Source organism: Medicago truncatula, chromosome 2 (assembly GCF_003473485.1).
Source record: "Medicago truncatula cultivar Jemalong A17 chromosome 2, MtrunA17r5.0-ANR, whole genome shotgun sequence".
Lineage (NCBI taxonomy): Eukaryota > Viridiplantae > Streptophyta > Magnoliopsida > Fabales > Fabaceae > Medicago > Medicago truncatula.
Genome location: NC_053043.1, coordinates 31,374,500 through 31,393,812, shown reverse-complemented (window position 1 = coordinate 31,393,812; position 19,313 = coordinate 31,374,500). Strand labels below are relative to the sequence as shown.

At 31.0% G+C, this 19,313-nt stretch overlaps 1 protein-coding gene and 2 long non-coding RNA genes across 3 annotated transcripts; 1 reads left to right on the top strand and 2 right to left on the bottom strand.

The window, feature by feature from the left end:
- Window positions 1–5,581: 5,581 nt before the first annotated feature.
- Window positions 5,582–6,484, bottom strand: LOC120578068 (uncharacterized). Its single transcript, XR_005644011.1, has 3 exons — window positions 6,373–6,484; window positions 6,192–6,285; window positions 5,582–5,795 (listed from the first exon to the last, which is right to left on the bottom strand). It is a non-coding gene; the product is annotated as an uncharacterized lncRNA (long non-coding RNA).
- A 533-nt stretch (window positions 6,485–7,017) lies between these two features.
- Window positions 7,018–7,782, bottom strand: LOC11419563 (uncharacterized). The gene is made up of 3 exons (XM_039831053.1): window positions 7,579–7,782; window positions 7,176–7,486; window positions 7,018–7,069 (listed from the first exon to the last, which is right to left on the bottom strand). The coding sequence occupies exons 1-3, from the start codon at window positions 7,780–7,782 to the stop codon at window positions 7,033–7,035; spliced, it is 552 nt and encodes a 183-aa protein (XP_039686987.1). The 3' UTR covers window positions 7,018–7,032.
- A 969-nt stretch (window positions 7,783–8,751) lies between these two features.
- LOC120578067 (uncharacterized) lies at window positions 8,752–12,632 on the top strand. Its single transcript, XR_005644010.1, has 4 exons — window positions 8,752–8,910; window positions 10,803–10,848; window positions 10,933–10,982; window positions 12,543–12,632. It is a non-coding gene; the product is annotated as an uncharacterized lncRNA (long non-coding RNA).
- Window positions 12,633–19,313: the final 6,681 nt, after the last annotated feature.

Below are 19,313 nucleotides of genomic sequence, written 5' to 3'. Positions count from 1 at the left end.
TTTGAGCAAATGGTCTCCCAGTTCTCAGAATCCAATCAAGGTAACTCGTTGTATAATTTATGTTGATAGGTTAATTTCAAGTTTCTGAATCAAACAATTTATGGTAATAATGCAGGTAGCCTGAAACGGAAACATTCGCATGAGATTGAAGTTATGGAACATCATGAAAAGAGAAACTCCGACCATCGTCTGAAAAATGTTAATGGAAGTTGTTATGTTGAAGAGGCTTTGTCAGTTCCAATACAATCTCAACCTTATGCATTTGATGAATCTCAAACCATTAGTCAGCCTCAAAAAAATATGGTGGGAAATTTCGGATATCATGGTGATGTCTTAAAAATGGTTATGCAAGATTCGGTTAGTGAACATGTTTCTCAAATCTTTTTGCCACAGAGTGATAACGATCTTGAAAGTGAAGATGAAACTGATTCCGATTATAATCTATGGGAAATTTCAGGTAATCAAATGTTTTGCCTTATTTATTGAAATCTATTTTGATGTTTGAGATGATTTAATTAAAATTAAGATTTTGATTTTTTAGAGTCTAGCAGCAACTATGATTCTACCAGTGAAGATGATGATGGACACATACAATTTGAGGAAAGACACGATTCTGAATCGTCTAATCGATGTAAGATATTATTTAAATATCCACTTCATCAAATTTTAAAAGATTACGATAAAGTATTTAAAAGATTAATGAATGATTGTTTTTCTAATATGTAGCCAACTATGTAGATCCTTGAGATCCTTTACACGAGTGTGGTTATTGTGGAGCATGTTTGTGGTATAGCGAATGACTTGTGAAAAGTAAACAATCTCAAAATCCAAAGTTTCCTTTGCGTTGTCGTAAGGGAAACGTTCAGCTGCCAACATTGCCAAAACCTCCTGAGTTTTTGAGGCATTTGTTGTTTGATTATGAAACTCCGAAGAGTAAAAATTTTCTTAGTCAGATTAGAAGTATAACATGATGTTTGCATTCACATCACATGGAGCTAAATTTGATTCCAGTTTTAATAATGGAAAAGGACCCCCTACAGTTAGAATTCAAGGTCAATTTTGTCATAGGATTGGCAGTTTGTTGCCAAAGGATGGAGAGCCTCCTAGGTTTGGTCAGCTTTATATCTATGACACAAAAAATGAAATACAAAATCGAATTCAAGGTGTAAGGTAATATTAGAATTTATTTTTATCTGTATTAAGAAGTTTTAAATTTGAAATTTAGTTGCAGCCAAATACATTATTAATGTATGTTCTGATATTTGCAAATATTTATGCATTCTTTGCAGGAACAACAAAAATATTGATCCTACAATTGTTGAAAATTTATCAAAGATGTTGTATGAAAAGAACACTCATGCAAAGTGTTTCAAAATGGCAAGGGAAAGATTAAATTCTGATATACATGTTCCTGACCTTAAACTTAGGTTAATATCGGATAGGAAAACGGATGGTCGAGTTTACAATCTTCCAACTGTATCCGAAGTTGCTGCATTAATCGCAGGAGATGTTGGTGATGCTGAAGAAAGGGATATTATTATTCAAGGTCAAGGTGGTCAATTGCAAAGGATTGATGAATTTCATGCTAGCTATCTTGCTTATCAGTATCCGTTACTTTTCCCTTACGGAGAAGATAGATATAGACCTAATATTGCACACAGAGAAACTGAACAAATTGATGATGTTATGGATGTAAACAAACATAATAGGTTAACAATTAGAGAGTGGCTTGCATATATAATTCAGATGAGGTTATTTGAAGCCAAAACATTGTTGATGACAGTCAGTCATTCACTGTTTTTAGTGTCATTTTCATGATATATATTTTGAGTTCACAAGCAAGCTTAAACAACAAAGAAAACAAGAAAAATAGAAGATTTTTGAAGAAAGCAAAATCGTGTCAAGATTGTTGAAAAGGTGTCACGATTTGGAACACAGGATGAGGTTCATTCGACATTGGTTAAAATGTGTCACGATGGCTATTTCGTGACACGATTTTAGGAACATGTGGCACAAGGAAAGAAAATGCAGCAAGAAATATGTGGCCACGGTAGCAACATGGGGGTGCTAGAATTGATATATAAATCGGGCTTATTAGCCAAGTTATGTTTTGTTTGGTCCAAGAAGAAAAGAAAGAAAGATTAGGAAACGTGAAAGAAGGGTTTGGCATAAAAGATACATATATATAGCGCTTCATAGACTTGGGAAGGAGATCTTTGGATCACTGTTTCGGCACGCACCAACAAGGTGCATCAAATCACGTTTTGGAAGACAAGTGAGGAACGGATCCCGAGACGAGAAAAAGAGGTAGAAGACTAACGCATGTACAAAGGGACTAGGCATATCAAATTCAAGAAACTCTCAGGATCCAAATCTGTAATTTCTTTTATTAATATTGCTTAATCTTTTTTGTCATGAGCTACTAAGTTTTCTTTGGTTAGGTTTGAGATGATTCTTTGTAACCCTAATTGAAACATGTTGTTGTGAAACTCTATTTATTGTGAATGATAATCTAGTTTTTATTCAATTCAATTGTTCTTAATGCTTTTTATATCCTGATCAAATATAAACATGATTTAGTGAGAACGAATGACTACTGACCCTAGCTTTCAACTTATACCTAATTGAATTGTTCTAATAAACATGGTTAGTCTAGGAATGGATAATCGTTTGTTAGTGATACTAGGTTAACGTGCTTAAACCTTCAAAGATTATTAGACCACCTAAGGAATTAGGGGTTGTAGTTTGAGAAGAGGGTCCTAACTCAAGGGATTGATTAGGACTATTTTGTTAACTATCGTGGAACTAGAAAATCATTCATAAGAATAGGTGCAGTATATCAATTAGGGGAACATCGATGATTCGAAAGACCTAGTCTCATCTCTCCATATATTTTCCAAACATATCTTTATTTTCTGTTATTTACTTTTATTGCAATCAAATCAAATCAACTGCCTCGGGCATAAAAATATTTTATACATCCTAAATATTTACTTTATTGCTAAATTGAAATTAACACAGTCCTCGTGGATACGAACTTATTTTATTACTTCGATGCATTTTTAGTACACTTGCTAAAATATCTATCAATTGTTATCCTCAAGGAGATTGTTTTTAGAATTTTTGGTGAATGGTTTCACAATGTTGGAGGCAGAAAAACTGAATTGGCTTAGGAAGAATCAAAGAAAGCTTAGAGTTTCAAAATGCAAGAATCTTAATGACGAAGGTCAACATAATAATGTTCCAGGATCAACCAAAGGAAAAAGATATGTTTTGTCGTCCACTTATGTTGGAGGCCACCGATTTACGAATCAACTTTACTTTGATGGAATGATTATATGCAACAAAGTTGGGTTTCCCGATCTTTTTATTACCTTTATATGTAATCCCAAATGGCCAGAAATCGTAAGATTGTTGACTCCTCTACATCAAAGAGCACACGATCGGCCCGACATTGTAGCAAGGATCTTTAAGATGAAATTTGATCAACTGATGTCAGATTTGACAAAGAATGCAATATTAGGAAAAGTCTTGGCATGTAAGGTTTCTCTAACTTCATTACTTTCATTGTTTTATTCTTTTCTTAATTATATTTTTATCTCAATAGTTCCAATTTTTTTAACAGATATGTATACAATTGAGTTTCAAAAGAGATGGTTACCTCATGCGCATATTCTACTTTTCTTTCATTCGTCGAACAAGTATCCTACTCCGGATGATATCAACCAAATCATTTCTGCAGAAATACCTGATCCTGTAAAAGAGCTAGAATTGTACAACTTGGTTAGGGCACACATGGTTCATGGTCCATGTGGTTTGGCAAATGGAAACTCACCTTGAATGAGAGATGGAAAATGCTCTAAATACTATCCTAAGAAATTCCAGCCAGTGACAATTGTTGATCAGGAAGGATTCCCTATTTACATAAGAAGAAAAAATGATCGTACCATAGAGAAAGCAGGTATTCTTCTTAACAATTCACATGTTGTTCCACATAATCCAACTCTACTTCTCAAGTATAAGGCTCACATCAATATGAAAAGGTGCAATCAAAGTTACTCAATTAAATATTTGTTTAAGTATATTAATAAGGGTTCAGATAGGATTAACGCTATAATTGAACCAGCTGAAGACTAAACCTCATCTTCTCAACATAACAGATTATATGAAATAAAACAATATCTTAATTGCAGATATGTTTCAGCAAGTGAGGCATGTTGGAGAATATTTTCTTATTCAATACATGGTAGAAAGCCTACTGTGGAGAGGTTATTCTTTCACGATGAGGGTGAAAATTGTGTTTACTATAAAGATCATGAGCAAATTGGTTATGTTTTGCTTAAGGCGAGTGTGACTGAATCAATGTTCACTTCTTGGATGGAGGCCAATAAGTTGTACCCTGAAGCAAGATTATTAACCTATGTAGAATTTGTTTCTAAGTTTGTTTATGTAAAAAAAAAAAGATTGTGGAAACCTCGGAAAAAAGGCTACACAAGATTGTGGGTGCCTCAAAGTGCTGGAGAGTTATATTATCTAAGAATGATATTGACTGTTGCTAAGGGACCAACATACTATAAGGATCTGAAATTTTTTAAAGGAGTCCAAAATCTTACTTTCTGAGAAGCATGTTTTTACTTGGGATTTTTAGAAGATGATAGAGAATTCATCGAAGCAATAAAAAAAACATCTCTATCGGGTTCAGGTTATTTTTTAAGAAAACTTTTTGTGTGTATGCTATTGTCTGAAACAATGGATAGGCCTAATCATCTATGGGAAAAGTCATGGAGATTGCTTTGTGATGGCATTCTTTATAATCAAAGGAAATTGTTGCGAAACCGAGGTACAATCTTCAAATAAATTGCAGTTCATCCATGTTAGTTTATCATTGCAATCATTTATTCATGTGGAGGTATTTTATTGCATATTTATTGTTGACGGATGAAGAATCGCAAAATTCACTACGCCAAAAAAGATGTTTAATAGCACTTTTTTTTACCTTTAATAGCACTTAAAAGTGCTATTAAACACGCCGCTATTGTAAATGTATCCTCTTTAATAACACTTTTAAAGTGCTATTAAAAGCCTGGTTTTTAATAGCTTTTCTTGAAAGTGCTATTGTAGTATCATTATAGTGCTATCAAAGAGGTTTATAGAATAGGATTCATGTTGTGTTTAATAGCTTTTTCTTTAAAAGTGCTATCATAATATGTGTATTTTTAATAGCTTTTCCTTTACAAAGTGCTATTAAAAGGCCACTTTTTTTAAAAAAAAAGCTAGGTGCAAAATTATTATAATGATTGGTTTGTAACCCAAATGCAGCCATATTCTTTTCAAATTGAGAATTTCAAAATAATGGTTAAAAACCTATATTCAGTTTCTAATTCCAAATAACATTTCAATAACTCATTGCATATGCAATATGATCAATCAATCTGCATTAATCGAAAAATCTTGTCTACAAATATCATAACAAAGAGGGCATTACATAGTCAAAATTGTGGATAAAACCACAATGCTAAAAACAATATTTCAAACAAATATTCTACTCATATTTTGTTAACTAAAGAATTACCACCTAAATTAAAAAACAAGGACAAAACAACAACAACAACTAATAACAGCTTCATTCAACCAATTGCACTTTCCAACCTGCACGCAACAACAGCTGAACCAAAAAAATCCAAATTGTCCATCTTTCAAAGCCGCAAATTAACCCCAACACTTTCAACTTTCTAATTCAATATGAATCATATATACAATGACCTAGTTAGGAAGAATAACAGCTTCTTGGTTTCCTGTTTCATGGAAGAAATATTAATTATGTCAAACTGAATTGTCAAAACAGTTTGGTAAAAACCAAAAAGGTCAACTAAATAGTTATTTTGAACAACCATGTACTCTTTTCTCTTATCGATAGTTTCGAAGCAAAATATTAACTAAAACCAGTTCAAAATCTCAAGGTAACAAACTACTTATAACATAAACAATAAAATCATCAGCTTTCGAAAGCCAAACATTTAAGTCATATGTTTATATGAAATTATTATACATGTCTTTATTTTCTTGAGTTGTGTATCATTATAACTGATAGATTACTTTTTTATGCTTACCAAATTTGTTTTTATTTATCATAAATAAAGGTACACCATACTGAGGAAAAATAAAAAAAGAAAAAGACAACAAAAACTCACCAAAAACATCATCCACCACATAGGTAGCCCAATCCTCCTTGACATTAGTTAATTTATCTTTAGAGTAGGTGCGGCATTTGTGGTCAGGAAAGTACTTCAAATATAAATAAATAAATAAAATTGAGTTAGAACTAAATTACATTAATATGATTACAAATTAATAATAATTAAAATCACGTACATTTATGAGGATCATATTTTCATTTTTCATGATGACCTCTTTCATATATCGCATTACAAAATATCCACAGTCAATAACATTAATTTGACGAGGGCACTGCAAAAAAAATAAATTACATCGATTACTTTTACTCTACATAATTATATAAAAACTACTTTAATTTCAACATACCTTTATTTTTGACCATGTGATTTTCTTTGACTTTGACACTTTAGAATTAATATGGGCACGATAAATTTGCAAAGCACTGTCAAGATTAAATTAACTTCAAATGAGTAATTATTATAAATAATCATACTTATATAAATTTGAAATTAAAAGAGTCGATACTCACTTATCAAACTTTGTTTTTAAATTTTGATATTTTGTTGGCTCACCATTCAACTGGTCCATGTAATATATCATCTCAGCATCAGGATTGATTACAAGCAACACCCAATGTTTACTGCACCAAACATTTAGATATTACAATAAAATATTTGCATTCAATATATTTTGTTTTCGTAAATAAAAATTTGAATAGAATTATCACCCTATATTGCAAGGTGCAAGAATTAGCCTATCCTTGAACTTCTTATCTTTCAAGAGTATTTTTGCTATAGCATTTCCTTGATTATCGTCTCGTGATACATGTGGGGATACGAAGGAGAACTTGGTTATTCATCCATTTGGACTAATGAACTTGTCAAACAAGTACCTTCAAATTAAAAACAATTAAAGATATTAATATTACCTCACAATATAAATAACATTAATATTAATTGATTGGTCAGATTAGAGAACATTGATAATAATAGAGGTACCTGGAAAATACAGTGATAATAGAGGCACTTAACCAGTTATGATCAATAATCTCTTTTATATTATCTACTCGTAGACGCTCTAAAAACTCTTCACCAAATATACTTTCCTCCATATTTATATGAATTGAGGATCCAACCTTCATCATCTTTGTCGTATACATTTCAAGGAATGGTAAATTTGCAAGACCAGATGAACCACCAACTTTAGGGGACTCTTGAATTTTGAATTTTTTGTTGTTTTTGTTAGGTGATGAAACTGATTCAGCACTTCGCTGGATACTCTTATCTTTGTTTTGGAATTGATTAGGAATCTACATAGTTACATTAATGAAGGTTAGTGATAAAATAATAAAACAGGTATATATTACCCTACGATCAAGCAAGTAGATAATAAGTAATTTACCTTTTCACATTCACCAACAAATTGAAAAAGTTTAAGTGGCCATGGCACAATTGTTCCTATTGCCTGACCAACCATGGATACATCTCCATATTCAACAGATATAGGCAATGGAGCATTTGGCACAATAGAAACTTTGATCTTAACCTTGACATAGCCAGATGGGAATGTAATGTCGTGCACTACATAAGTAAATAATATAAACATAACTATTATTTTTTTTTGGTAAAATGAACCCAAAAAAATTAATCTAATAAAAACTAGTAACTACTAAAAATTATGTAGCAACAACTAACACAATTAAATAAACTATATTAAAAGGAAATGATGTAAGCTAAATAAGGTGAAATTTGATGTAAATAAATGAAAATGGTAAGCTATTACAACCCAAAAAGATCACCCCTGCGTACTGATGAAAACACAGCAACAAAAAATGGTGACAACAGGAAAATAATAGCCCAACATACAAGAGGGAAAAACAACAAGAAAGCCTAAAAACTACTATACACAGACCCCCCTACACACCGAACTGCATGAACAAAAAAACCTGTTAGAAAACAGCTGAAGGAAGCGAAAGGCAAACCCCAAGCAGATTCAAAAATTCAATTGAAAACAATCCATCACAAAAATTCAATTCTCTGAACAAAAGCTATATAGCACCAACACACTTCAGCTCAAATGCACAAGTATTAGTGTCAGACAACTGTCAGCATACACTACAACATTTTGGCCCTACGACAACGCCTAAATTTTGGAAGGTAAAAAAATTGTTTTCATAGAGTCCCATGGACAACGATTTTCTGATTTTGTTGTGGTAGGATATGCTATTTTTTCAATTTATTTGTAACAACTCAAAAGTGTTGTGGTATAAGAAACGAGAACGGATTTTTATTTGTTATTTTTGTCAACATGTATTAACTGTTCTGATATAATTTTTAATTATTTTTAATAAAAGTACGAGTAACAACTTTGTTAAATACCGTTCTTAAAAATTGTAACAAAAATAATCTTCATATAACAAAAAAATTACCGTTCTAAAAAACAAATACCCAAAAGCCCTCTGGAAAAAAAAACAAACAATTTGCTCTTAAATAAAAAACTCTTGTAAAAAAAAACTCCATTATTCCTTAAAAACTAATAACAAAAGAATAAAAAGAAAAATTAGAAAAACCAATATCCAAAGCGTAAACGCAGAAACCATTCGAACCTCAGAAGCTAACTTCATGAGCCATTCGAACCTCAACATTCTCAAACCCTCAACCCATTCGAACCTCAGAACCCATTCGAAAACCCTTAACCCTTTTATTGTGTTCTTCTCTTCCCAATCTCACCACCGTAAGTCTTCTTTACTCTCAATCCATAACAATAATCTCTTAATTCAATTTGGTTTGTTGTTGTGGTGTTTTTATTGCTTTAATTTCGATTTTGTTAGTGCTGAACAGGATTATGTATTTGATTATCAATTTTACCGATTTTGATTTTGTAGAATTTTGATTTTTCCTGATAATTTAGTATTAGGTACTCCATTATTAATTCAATCCTCTTTTTTGTGTAAAATATTAAGCTCTGGTTAGTGTTTACTTGATCGTTTCCTTATTTTTAATTAATTGTTTTTATTTAGTGAGTATTTAGATTTAATCTGTGTTGACAACTGTAGTTTTTAGTGAGTTTTGTTGAAGACTAATGAAATTTTGAAAATTAACTCTACTAGTAGTGGACAAAGATGTTTAGTTTATTTTCAATTTCTACTTCATTTTTAGTTTAAGTAGTGTTTTCATGGTCTCTGATCCAATATCTGGATTCTCAATAGTGATATATATGACTGATATATGCTTCTATTCTGAACAAACATATTATATCATTTACCAAGGATAATTTGGCTAAGATACCCCATACTGTCGAGTGGAGACATAACTAAATCACGCATACTCCCTTCCTAGAAAGTGTTTTTTTGTTAAGAATATCTAAACAAACAACTCGGTATACTTTTCAGAAATATTATCAGAATCAAGCTAATATTAATTGACATGAATTTTTCCAAATAAACACTCGGAAAGGTAAATCTCGGCATAGAGAAAAATTCATGGAAATTTCAAGCACATATTTTAGAGTAGGATTACTAGAAAGTTTATATTCTCAAAGGACTGAAATGTATTCAAAATTCATGTAGAATAAGTTCTGGAAAGGCATTTTTCTGAAATGTATTCCAAATTCTCTAAAGACATGTTCAAACAGATAGTAGAAGTTTTGAAAACAAGGAAATAAATAATGATCATTGTTAACAGATTGTAAGGCTTGGTTGTTGTTGTTGTTAACAGTTTCTAGTGTTGAATTGATTCCTTGAAGTCACATTATGCCATGGTTAGTTTCCTCAGTCTCACTTTTTGTTACCAAGATGGTGTCTTTGTATTGTATGAATTGGTGAAATAGGGATGGAGCAGCAAAAAATCAAATGGATTAGGCCGTCGATTCATTTCTTTTTTAAAAAAATGTGATGAGTTTTTGAAATATAATTTTTATTATGAGTGTTAATAATAAGAGTGTATAATTCCATCAGCCACACAATCTTTTTCTCTAAAAAAAAAAATTAAATTCATATGATTTATTCAAATATTTACGGTTAGTAGCGTAATATTATGTTTCTTATATACTATTGTAGTTTAACCTTTACTAGTTATTAGTTGTTTCCTCTTTGGTGAGGCACATTTGTGTTTTGGAGAGCATGTTTTGTTGTCGTATTTACTTGTCACTATGTCTTTTGGGGTTGTAATCTTTTAAAATCTCTAGCTAGTAGCTCTGTTGCAAAGCTAGATTGTTTCTTTTAAGGAAAAACTAGTACTATAGCCTAAATTAGGCCTTGTTTTGTCTGAATCTATTTTCTGTTGATTATGTTCAGGGTTTTATCATTTTGAATAGTCCATATTTTAGGAGTAACTCTGTCGAATTTTCAGTAGAAAGTCTTGTAAAATATATGTTCCATTAATTCTAGTATTGTTATTAGTGATGTCAATTTAGGCCTATTTAAGACTTGCCAAACTATAATTATAGTGTGAGCCCTGGTCATGTCCTATTTCTGTCGTGACATATATAGATCTGAATTCCTCTGTATTCCATATATAGACCATAATTACTCTTTTCTGTTTTTTTTTCAATGTTTTTCTTTTGTGAACCTTAGTTTATTTTGTAGCTATATGTTTCTCGAGTCTCTAATTTCTATGTTTTTTTAGTGAAAACAACAGTAGTGAATTGGTAATAGCACTCAACAAGATTAAGGTAATTTTTTAGCTGTTTTCTCTCCTTTATTTCTTCATTACCCCATTACTTTTTTGTTGATTTGGCAACTACCTATATTTTCAGGTGTCTTTGAAACAGTTCAATCTATAAGGAGTGATTTCATAAGCCTTTAGGTAAGTTCAATGCAATATTCTTACTTTCTTCTACTTTTGTTAAAGTTTGATGTTTTTTATTTTGTTCTTTAATCTTTTTATTTGTTATTTTCGTCAACATATACTAACCGTTCTAGTATAATTTTTAATTATTTTAAATAAAAGTACGAGCAACAACACCTTTGTTAAATACCGTTCTTAAAAACTATAACAAAAAATTTTAATATAACCAAAAAAAACAACAATACCATTCTATAAAAACAAATAACTAGCGTTTGTACCAACAAAAAAAAACAAATAACTAGCGTAATTTTTGGTGAAAAATAAAAAGAAACAAACAATTTACTCTTAAAAGAAAAATAGAAGAAAAACAAAAAACAAACTCAATTAATTAAGAAAAACTGATAACCACAAGTCACAACCAAACGCAGAAGCTATTCTCAGAAGCTAGCTTCAGAAGGTGCGGGGTATGTATTACTCCTTTGTAATTTTGAGTCCATTCCACTTTCTCTGTGGCTGGCTCTGTTCATTAATATTATATGCTGTTCAAAAAAAGGATTATGTATTTGATCACATCTAATGAATAAATATCGAGTCATATGTAATTTCAAGTGTTTGAATTGACTTTTCTATTATATATATTTTCTTTGTGGGTATTACGTACGGTCTGTTGAGCATATTTTGGGATCATTATGTATTTGGGTTGTATTGTATCATTTAGAGATCATTATGTATTTGGGACTTCACTTGGTCCTTATATTATTGCTTCATTAGGGAACCCATTTGACGGACTTACCTTGAAATCTCCATTTGCTACTAACCCTGTAAAATTAAATATTGAAATTCTTATTATAGTCATGTAAAATGTTATTTTGAATTTTAAAATGATATTTATATTTTGAATACCATAGGGAAGTGAGTTACTTCATCTCACTGCTATAACTCCATGCTGACAACTAACTAGTTAGTCGCTTAAACCTTTTTTGTTGTGCCATTTTCGTGCGTTTCAGTCCCGTCAACTTATTTTGTGGATATTATTTATTAAATATTTGATAGTTGACTGGTTTTGAACATGTCTCCTACCTTTTCCCTGTATATTGGGATATTTATATTTTCTTAGCACCCGGAAAAATAATTGTTTGTGCAGAGAACAATCTTTTTGCTGCATATTATTTCGCTAGCATGCTGCATTGGATTTTTCAGGTTTATGATTTGCCACATATCGACGGAATCAGAGTGTCGCTATGATTTTGACATGGCTTCAACAAAAAATCACAGTATCACCGTGATTTTCTGAAACTCAACATTAATCTTATATTTATCTTATCCTTTTTTTTTTAAATTTGTTTTAGTTTTATATTCTAAGTAGAATTTATGTTACTCATGCATCAATATCTTTGTTACAAATCAAGAATGAGAGGGGTGTATAGGTCATAGTTCATCATTCTTTTCAATGATTAATAGGCATGAATCTGTTGCAGTCTTAGGCATCATTCCTAATGTCAATGTACTCCTTTCTTATTTACAATAGTCTTTCTCTACATTATCTTGATTCTTATACCATATTCATGTTTGCTGCAGTAAAATTTGCAGTTTTTATTCCATACATCAACTCCACCTTCTCTTCTAATTGGGGTATTTGTTGTTGGTTCAGAGAAAGGACTCTTAAAAGGCAAGGTGTGTTTTACTTTTCAATAGTCATAGAAATGCATTGATGTAGTTGAAATTGTAAATATTACACTGCAAAATAATTAATTTATTAAAGTATATGATTGTAACTATGATTGTAATTAATTTACTGCGTTCTTCTACGTCAATATTTGCTCAAGATGATAATGAGGTAAGATTAAACTATAATTTATGATCTACATTCTTGTTTCTTTCATACAATATTTTAAATGTATTATATGAAAATTGTGTTATGTTTTTTAAGACTTGATGTATTGGTTGTGTAATTTTGTGTTAGTGTTTAACATATTACAAATAAATTGTAATGATACATAATGAAACACAATTTGAAGAAAAAATAATGATGGACAAAGAAATAGAGTTAGTGCGGTGTTGTGATGGCAAATGTTGATTGTTGTATTTGTTGGTTGTGTAATTTGATGCATTTATCATTTTGGAAGTTTTTATTTATAAGAAGTTTGTGTGTGTGTGTGTATATATATATGTGGTTTTGCTAGAAGATACCTTTTATGAAGGTGTTTTTTAGCAAGTTATTATATTATCATTTGTTAAAAGACACCAACTAATATATTGAACACTTTACTTTTATTTTGCAGATGAATAATGATGATCTCAATGAAGAATTTGAATATTTGGAAGCACAAGATGAAGAGATATAGATGTGTGTTTATATATATATATATTTTAAAGATGTTCATTGTGATCAAAGATAAACTTATTCTATTAATTAAAGATTAACAAAACAATATATTTTGATATATATTTAACAAGTATTTCATTTTGTTATGTAGTTGATTAATTCGAGATATTCCATGTAAAAAATTGCATGAATATTATTGTTTAAGTTGGTTTATAATTTTCTTCAAAAAAAAAAATGTTGGTTTATAGTTATTACAAGGTTTCAAAAAAGTGAGAATCACCGTGACCAAAATAATTGGTCCATAATTTTTTAAAAAAAAAAATCCTTTCTTTATTGAAACGGTGAGAAACCGTTGTGGTAGCTTATGAAAATATTTATATAAGAACGGATTTCTAATCCACCACGTACCAGAACCGTTGCAATTGCCAGTAAAAAAAGCGATCTCTACAAGTTTTATTTCACTACGGATTTTAAATGGAAACGAATGAAAACCGTAGCTTTATAGAACTTTGAAAACCGTTTTACAAAGCTTAAATAAGACTACGGTTATATGTTATCCGTGGACGTTATTAACGGAAACCGTAGCAAAAGGCAAGCACAACGCCTCAGTCTGCCACAGTGGTTAAACCGTTCTGGTACCCAAACGCAACGTTTTTTTTGCATTTCACTACAGTTTTTTGGCGTTCCTGTAAGACCAAAATGTTGTTGTGAATGTTGTTCGGTGTCTCTGCGGTGAGGGTGAACCCGGCGATGAGGGTAGGTATCTCAGCAAAGAAAAAGACTATGATTCACAAATCACAATAGATTCTCGAGATCTTCAACTACAATAAACAATTTCGATTTTAGCATACATAAACTATATTGGCAGAGAATGTTATAGGCAATAAATAAGTAGAATAGATAAACATTTGTTAATTCTAATTCTTAATTAATTGAAGAACCTTTTGATTTAATTTAAATATCAAACATCATTCAATGCTTCAACAAAAACCAGTTTGCGGTTCACCCCAAAGAAAAAAGCTTTGAAAAGAAAAATAGTCTTTTAAATACCACATTATTTATGTGTATGAATAAATTTCCATTTATAATTGACATTCAAGATGTAGAACAACACAACAACTACAAAAAAATTAACTAAATAGGGAACAAAATAGTATCACAAGAAATTGACAAACAGCTCAGATTTTGGGATTAATAAAATCATGAAATAAATAAATCAAAGAAATTGAAAAATTCAATTATACCTGTGTGGGTGCATGCTTGTAATGAGATGAGAGATGGGTTCAATGGGTTGTGAGAAGTGGAGTTCAATGAGATGGGGGTCTGGGTATGAGAGAGATGGGGTTAGAAGTGGGGTTTGATGATGGTGACAGTTATGGGATTCAATGGAGGTGGTGGTTATGCAATTCGATGGTATTGAGATGAGAGAAGAAGGTGAGATGTGGGTTGATACAGATGAAGGTCGTGTGTGAAAGAAGAGAGGGAATTGAAAATCTGTTCAACGCCAATTGCTAAAAGTTAATCCGCTTTTTTTTTTAATTTTTCAAAAACCCCCGTTTTGTTAGGAGTATAGGATAGCGTTCAGCACAAAGTGCTAACAATACTATCCACCTATATTAGCACTACCTCAAAACTGCTATCATACTCTTTTTTTTATTTTTTTTAAATTGCCAATATTAGCACTTTTGGAGAAAGTGCTATTTTAGATGTACTATTATATTAGCACTTGCAACAAAACACTATTTTACTTAACAAAGTCAGTTTTTTGTTAGCACTTTTTCTAAAAGTGTTATTAAATGGGCGCTACTAAATGTCAAAATTGGCGTAGTGATTTAACCCTCACTGAGATTGAAAGACATTTGCAATCTAAGAGAAGAGGCTTAAGAGAGTTCAAATGTATGCCATATCCAAGTGGTTGTGTTTCTGATTTTTTGGAAAATAGATTGATATATGATGAAAAAAATTATGATCCTATTATCCAAAAACATATTTTTGAGCAATTGTTTGGATCTCTTACAGGTTAGAATGATATCTATCTTATTTGAATTTATTTTTTTTAAAAAAAAAAAAAATCAAACTGATGCAGATTAAATTTGTGTTTTCTGTTTTTATGTTAGATGAGCAAAAAAATATTTATAATAGAATCATGGAAGTAGTGACAAATGAAAAAGGTGGAGTCTTTTTCCTCTATGGTTATGGAGGAATTGGTAAAACATATATGTGGAACATTTTGGCTGCATCTTTAAGATCCAGAAAAGATATTGTTTTTAACGTTGCAACAAGTGGTATTGTTGCCTTATTGTTACCAGGTGGGAGGACTGTGCATTCAAGATTCAAAATTCCTGTTCCTACACTTCAATCATCAATCTGTGACATAGAAAAAGGAACTGAATTGGCTGAACTTTTGAAGCAAACAAAGTTAATTATATGGGATGAGGCACCAATGGCGCATAAATTTTGTTTTGAGGCTTTATATAAAAATCATTGAAGGATATTATGAGTGTGAGAGGAAAACCTTCAAAACTTATCTTTGGCGGAAAAATTGTAGTATTTGGAGGTGATTTTAGACAAATACTACCAGTAGTGCCAGGAGGAAATAGATCTGATATCATCCATTCTACAATAATGCCTATATATTTGGAACCACTGCCAGGTATTGAAATTAACAAAAAACATGCGTCTTTTGAATGATCAGGCACAAAGTTCAGAGAATACAGAAAGATTTTCTGAATGAATTTTGAAGGTTGGAGATGGAAAATTGGGGGAAGAAAATGATGGTTACAATGATATTGAGATTTCAAATGAACTTTTAATATCAAATTTTACAGATCCTATTGAAGCAATTGTACAAAGCACGTATTCGAATTTGTTGGAAAATTTTCAAGACGGAGATTTCTTGAGAAATAGGGCCATATTAGCTTCAACCATTCAGGTTGTTGATGATATCAACAATTACGTTTTGAATCTTATTCCAGGTAATTCACTTATTCATATTTTATTTTCAAAAAAATAATATGATAAATCAACACTTATGTCTCATTCGTTACACAGGAGAGGAAAAGGAATATTTCAGCTCAGATTCAATAGATCGCAGTAAAGAAGATGGAAATGATGCCTTTGAGCAGGTAACACCAGAATTTCTTAATTGTCTTAAGACATATGGACTACCTAATCATTCTATAATACTCAAAGTTGGGACACCGATAATGTTGTTAAGGAATTTAGATCAAGCCGAAGGTTTGTGCAATGGAACTCGATTAACAATCACAAGGCTTGCAAATCATGTCATTGAAGTGAAAATTATAACTGAAAAAAATATTGGAAATCAAGTATACATTCCGGGAATATCAATGTCACCTTCAAAATTGCCCTGGCCATTCAAACTTGTGCGAAGGCAATTTTCAATTGTTGTATCTTTTGCAATAACAATTAACAAATCGCAAGGCCAGTCCTTGGATCATGTTGGCTTATACTTACCTAAAGATGTATTCAGCCATGAACAATTATATGTTGCTTTATCTAGAGTCAAAAGCAATGAAGGTCTAAAAATTCTAATACATGATAAATAAAAAAAGAGTCTATCTAATACAACAAATGTTGTGTACAAGAAAGTATTTCAAAAAGTATTGAGGTTATTACATGATAAATATAATTTTCTAATACAATTTTCTTTCCATAACTTAATTATGCAGGACACACAGTGAGCAGTTGCCAGCTTTTTTTCTTTTAAAGATGAAAGAATTCAAAGGATGATCCTCTCATATTTTGGCTAACTGGTACACTTGTTGTCTCTGCTTTGTTTGATCTAATGCTTGAAATTGGTAATTGCAACTTTACCTCTGGATGCTTCAACATTAAGCATTAATCAAAGAATCATTGAAAAATTGAAGTGTCAATATCACATGCTATATTTCAGGTTGATCTCTAAGAGTTGAATATACTTTTCTGATTTAGCACACATAGCAAGTAACAAGATAGCTAGGACTGAAATTTTAGATGTTGCAAATACATTTAAACTGCACGTTTAAGTAATGTGTAAATATTTTGTTTGAATATTTTGTCTTTTCATCTCACTTCACTTCTTAGTCCTTTATTTGCTATATATATATATATATATATATCTTCTTCTCTTTATTTACAAATCAACAATATCATCATTTCTAAATATTGCTCGAAAGGAAAAATGAGCAAATTATAGAAAATAACTACATATTTCTACGAATTTTCTACCCTTTAATTACAATGCTTTGATGCATTAGAAGAGCATGTCCTAATTAGGAAAACAACATTATAATTAACATGTTTCTAATTGGAACCAATGAAGGAATCAACAATATGCAGATTACCATTACATAATAAGTGAAGATTTACCAAAAAGAGACTAACCAAAAAGGGAATTTTGCCAAAATTTACATCAGTCAAAAGTAAACAAAAGAAATGGCATCCCTACAATAGAAACTAATGAGCATCTACAATAGAAACAGACCACTCTTGCATCTAAGAGTTGAATATATTTTTCTGATTTAGCACACACACCAAGTAACAAGATAGCTAGGACTGAAATTTTAGATGTTGCAACTACACTTAAATTGCATATTTAAATAATGTGTAAATATTTTGTTTAACTTGAACGTATGTCATTATTACTGAATTACATACACCTTATTGTTATGCATCTGTTTACATGTGTACTTTAGTTTAACGTATAAAATGTACATTGAATTCTTTATCTAATGTTAATTGTGAATTGAGTTCACATCAAACTCACTTTTACAAAAAAATTCCAGAAACATCTAGGCAAGGCTTTGTTGGTCGGGATGAGATGCAGTGGAATTTCTATCAAATTCAACCAGAAAATTCAAAATCCGCAATATCGCAGCCGCATTTGACTTCTATATTAGAGCTTAAAAAAATCTGTAATATTTTCCTTTGCTGTATTAAGATAGTCTCTTGCTGATATTTTGATAAAATATACTATATTGGCTGAATGTTATCTATTATAGATTCTCTGGATAAAAATTAATCCAAACTGGATTGGATAAACTTCTCAACAAACAATTAAGGATGAGGAAATCCTTGTGTATGTGTGTAAGCCTGTTTGGAGCAAAGTTTCATGGTAATGAATAAGCATTGTAAGACATGATGTATCCTGCATAATTCATGTGATCTGTGTAGGTAAATTTGAAGTAACATGGCTGCCACCATACTCCACAAACAGGCCAATGCATGTAATTTGAAAAACAATTGCACAGTAACATCAATCAAGTATCTTACTATTCAACATGTTTATATCTCATTATAAAAAACGACGTCCTATAGAGAATGCTCATCCCATTCTTTCATTCTATACCAAAAATCAAAACAATTTCTCTAACATGGCTGCATATAATTGTCATTAAAGACCAATACTAGGCATTTTCGAAGCTGTTCATGTATCGGGAAAGGTAATAATACATATAATTATTTCTTCAATTAATAATGTCCATGTTTTTGAAGTTATTCACGCGCTAGGAAAGATAGTAATATATATAACGGCCAATTTTAGACAATATGTTAGTGTGAAAAAAAAAGGAATATATTGAATTCATTATCATATCCTTTTAAAATTGATTGTATATGTTTTGTTAAAGATAAAATTAGTCTATATATTTTCTTACTAACAACATTTCTTCAATTTGCAGCACTACTTAGGGTGAACATGAAATATAGAAGGAAAGGATACCCCCTCGCGGACTTCCTATGAGAAAATGGTATCCCCTAAGCAATCTGCGGCCCCCAAGACGTTTAAATTGTCAAAATAAATCTAGTTAATTCCCATCTCTCTTATATGAAATGAAGAAAGGACTTTTCTCAGTTGGTTTAGTGCTAGGATTAGAACTTGTTTCCTCATAATATCTATCTTATACAAGAGCAAGAAAAGGGTTGGACTACACACGCACACTCACTTGAAATTTGATTGTTGGGTTGAATAAAGATTACAAGAAATGCTTGAATTTGTGATTAGTGTACGCTTGAATTAAAAG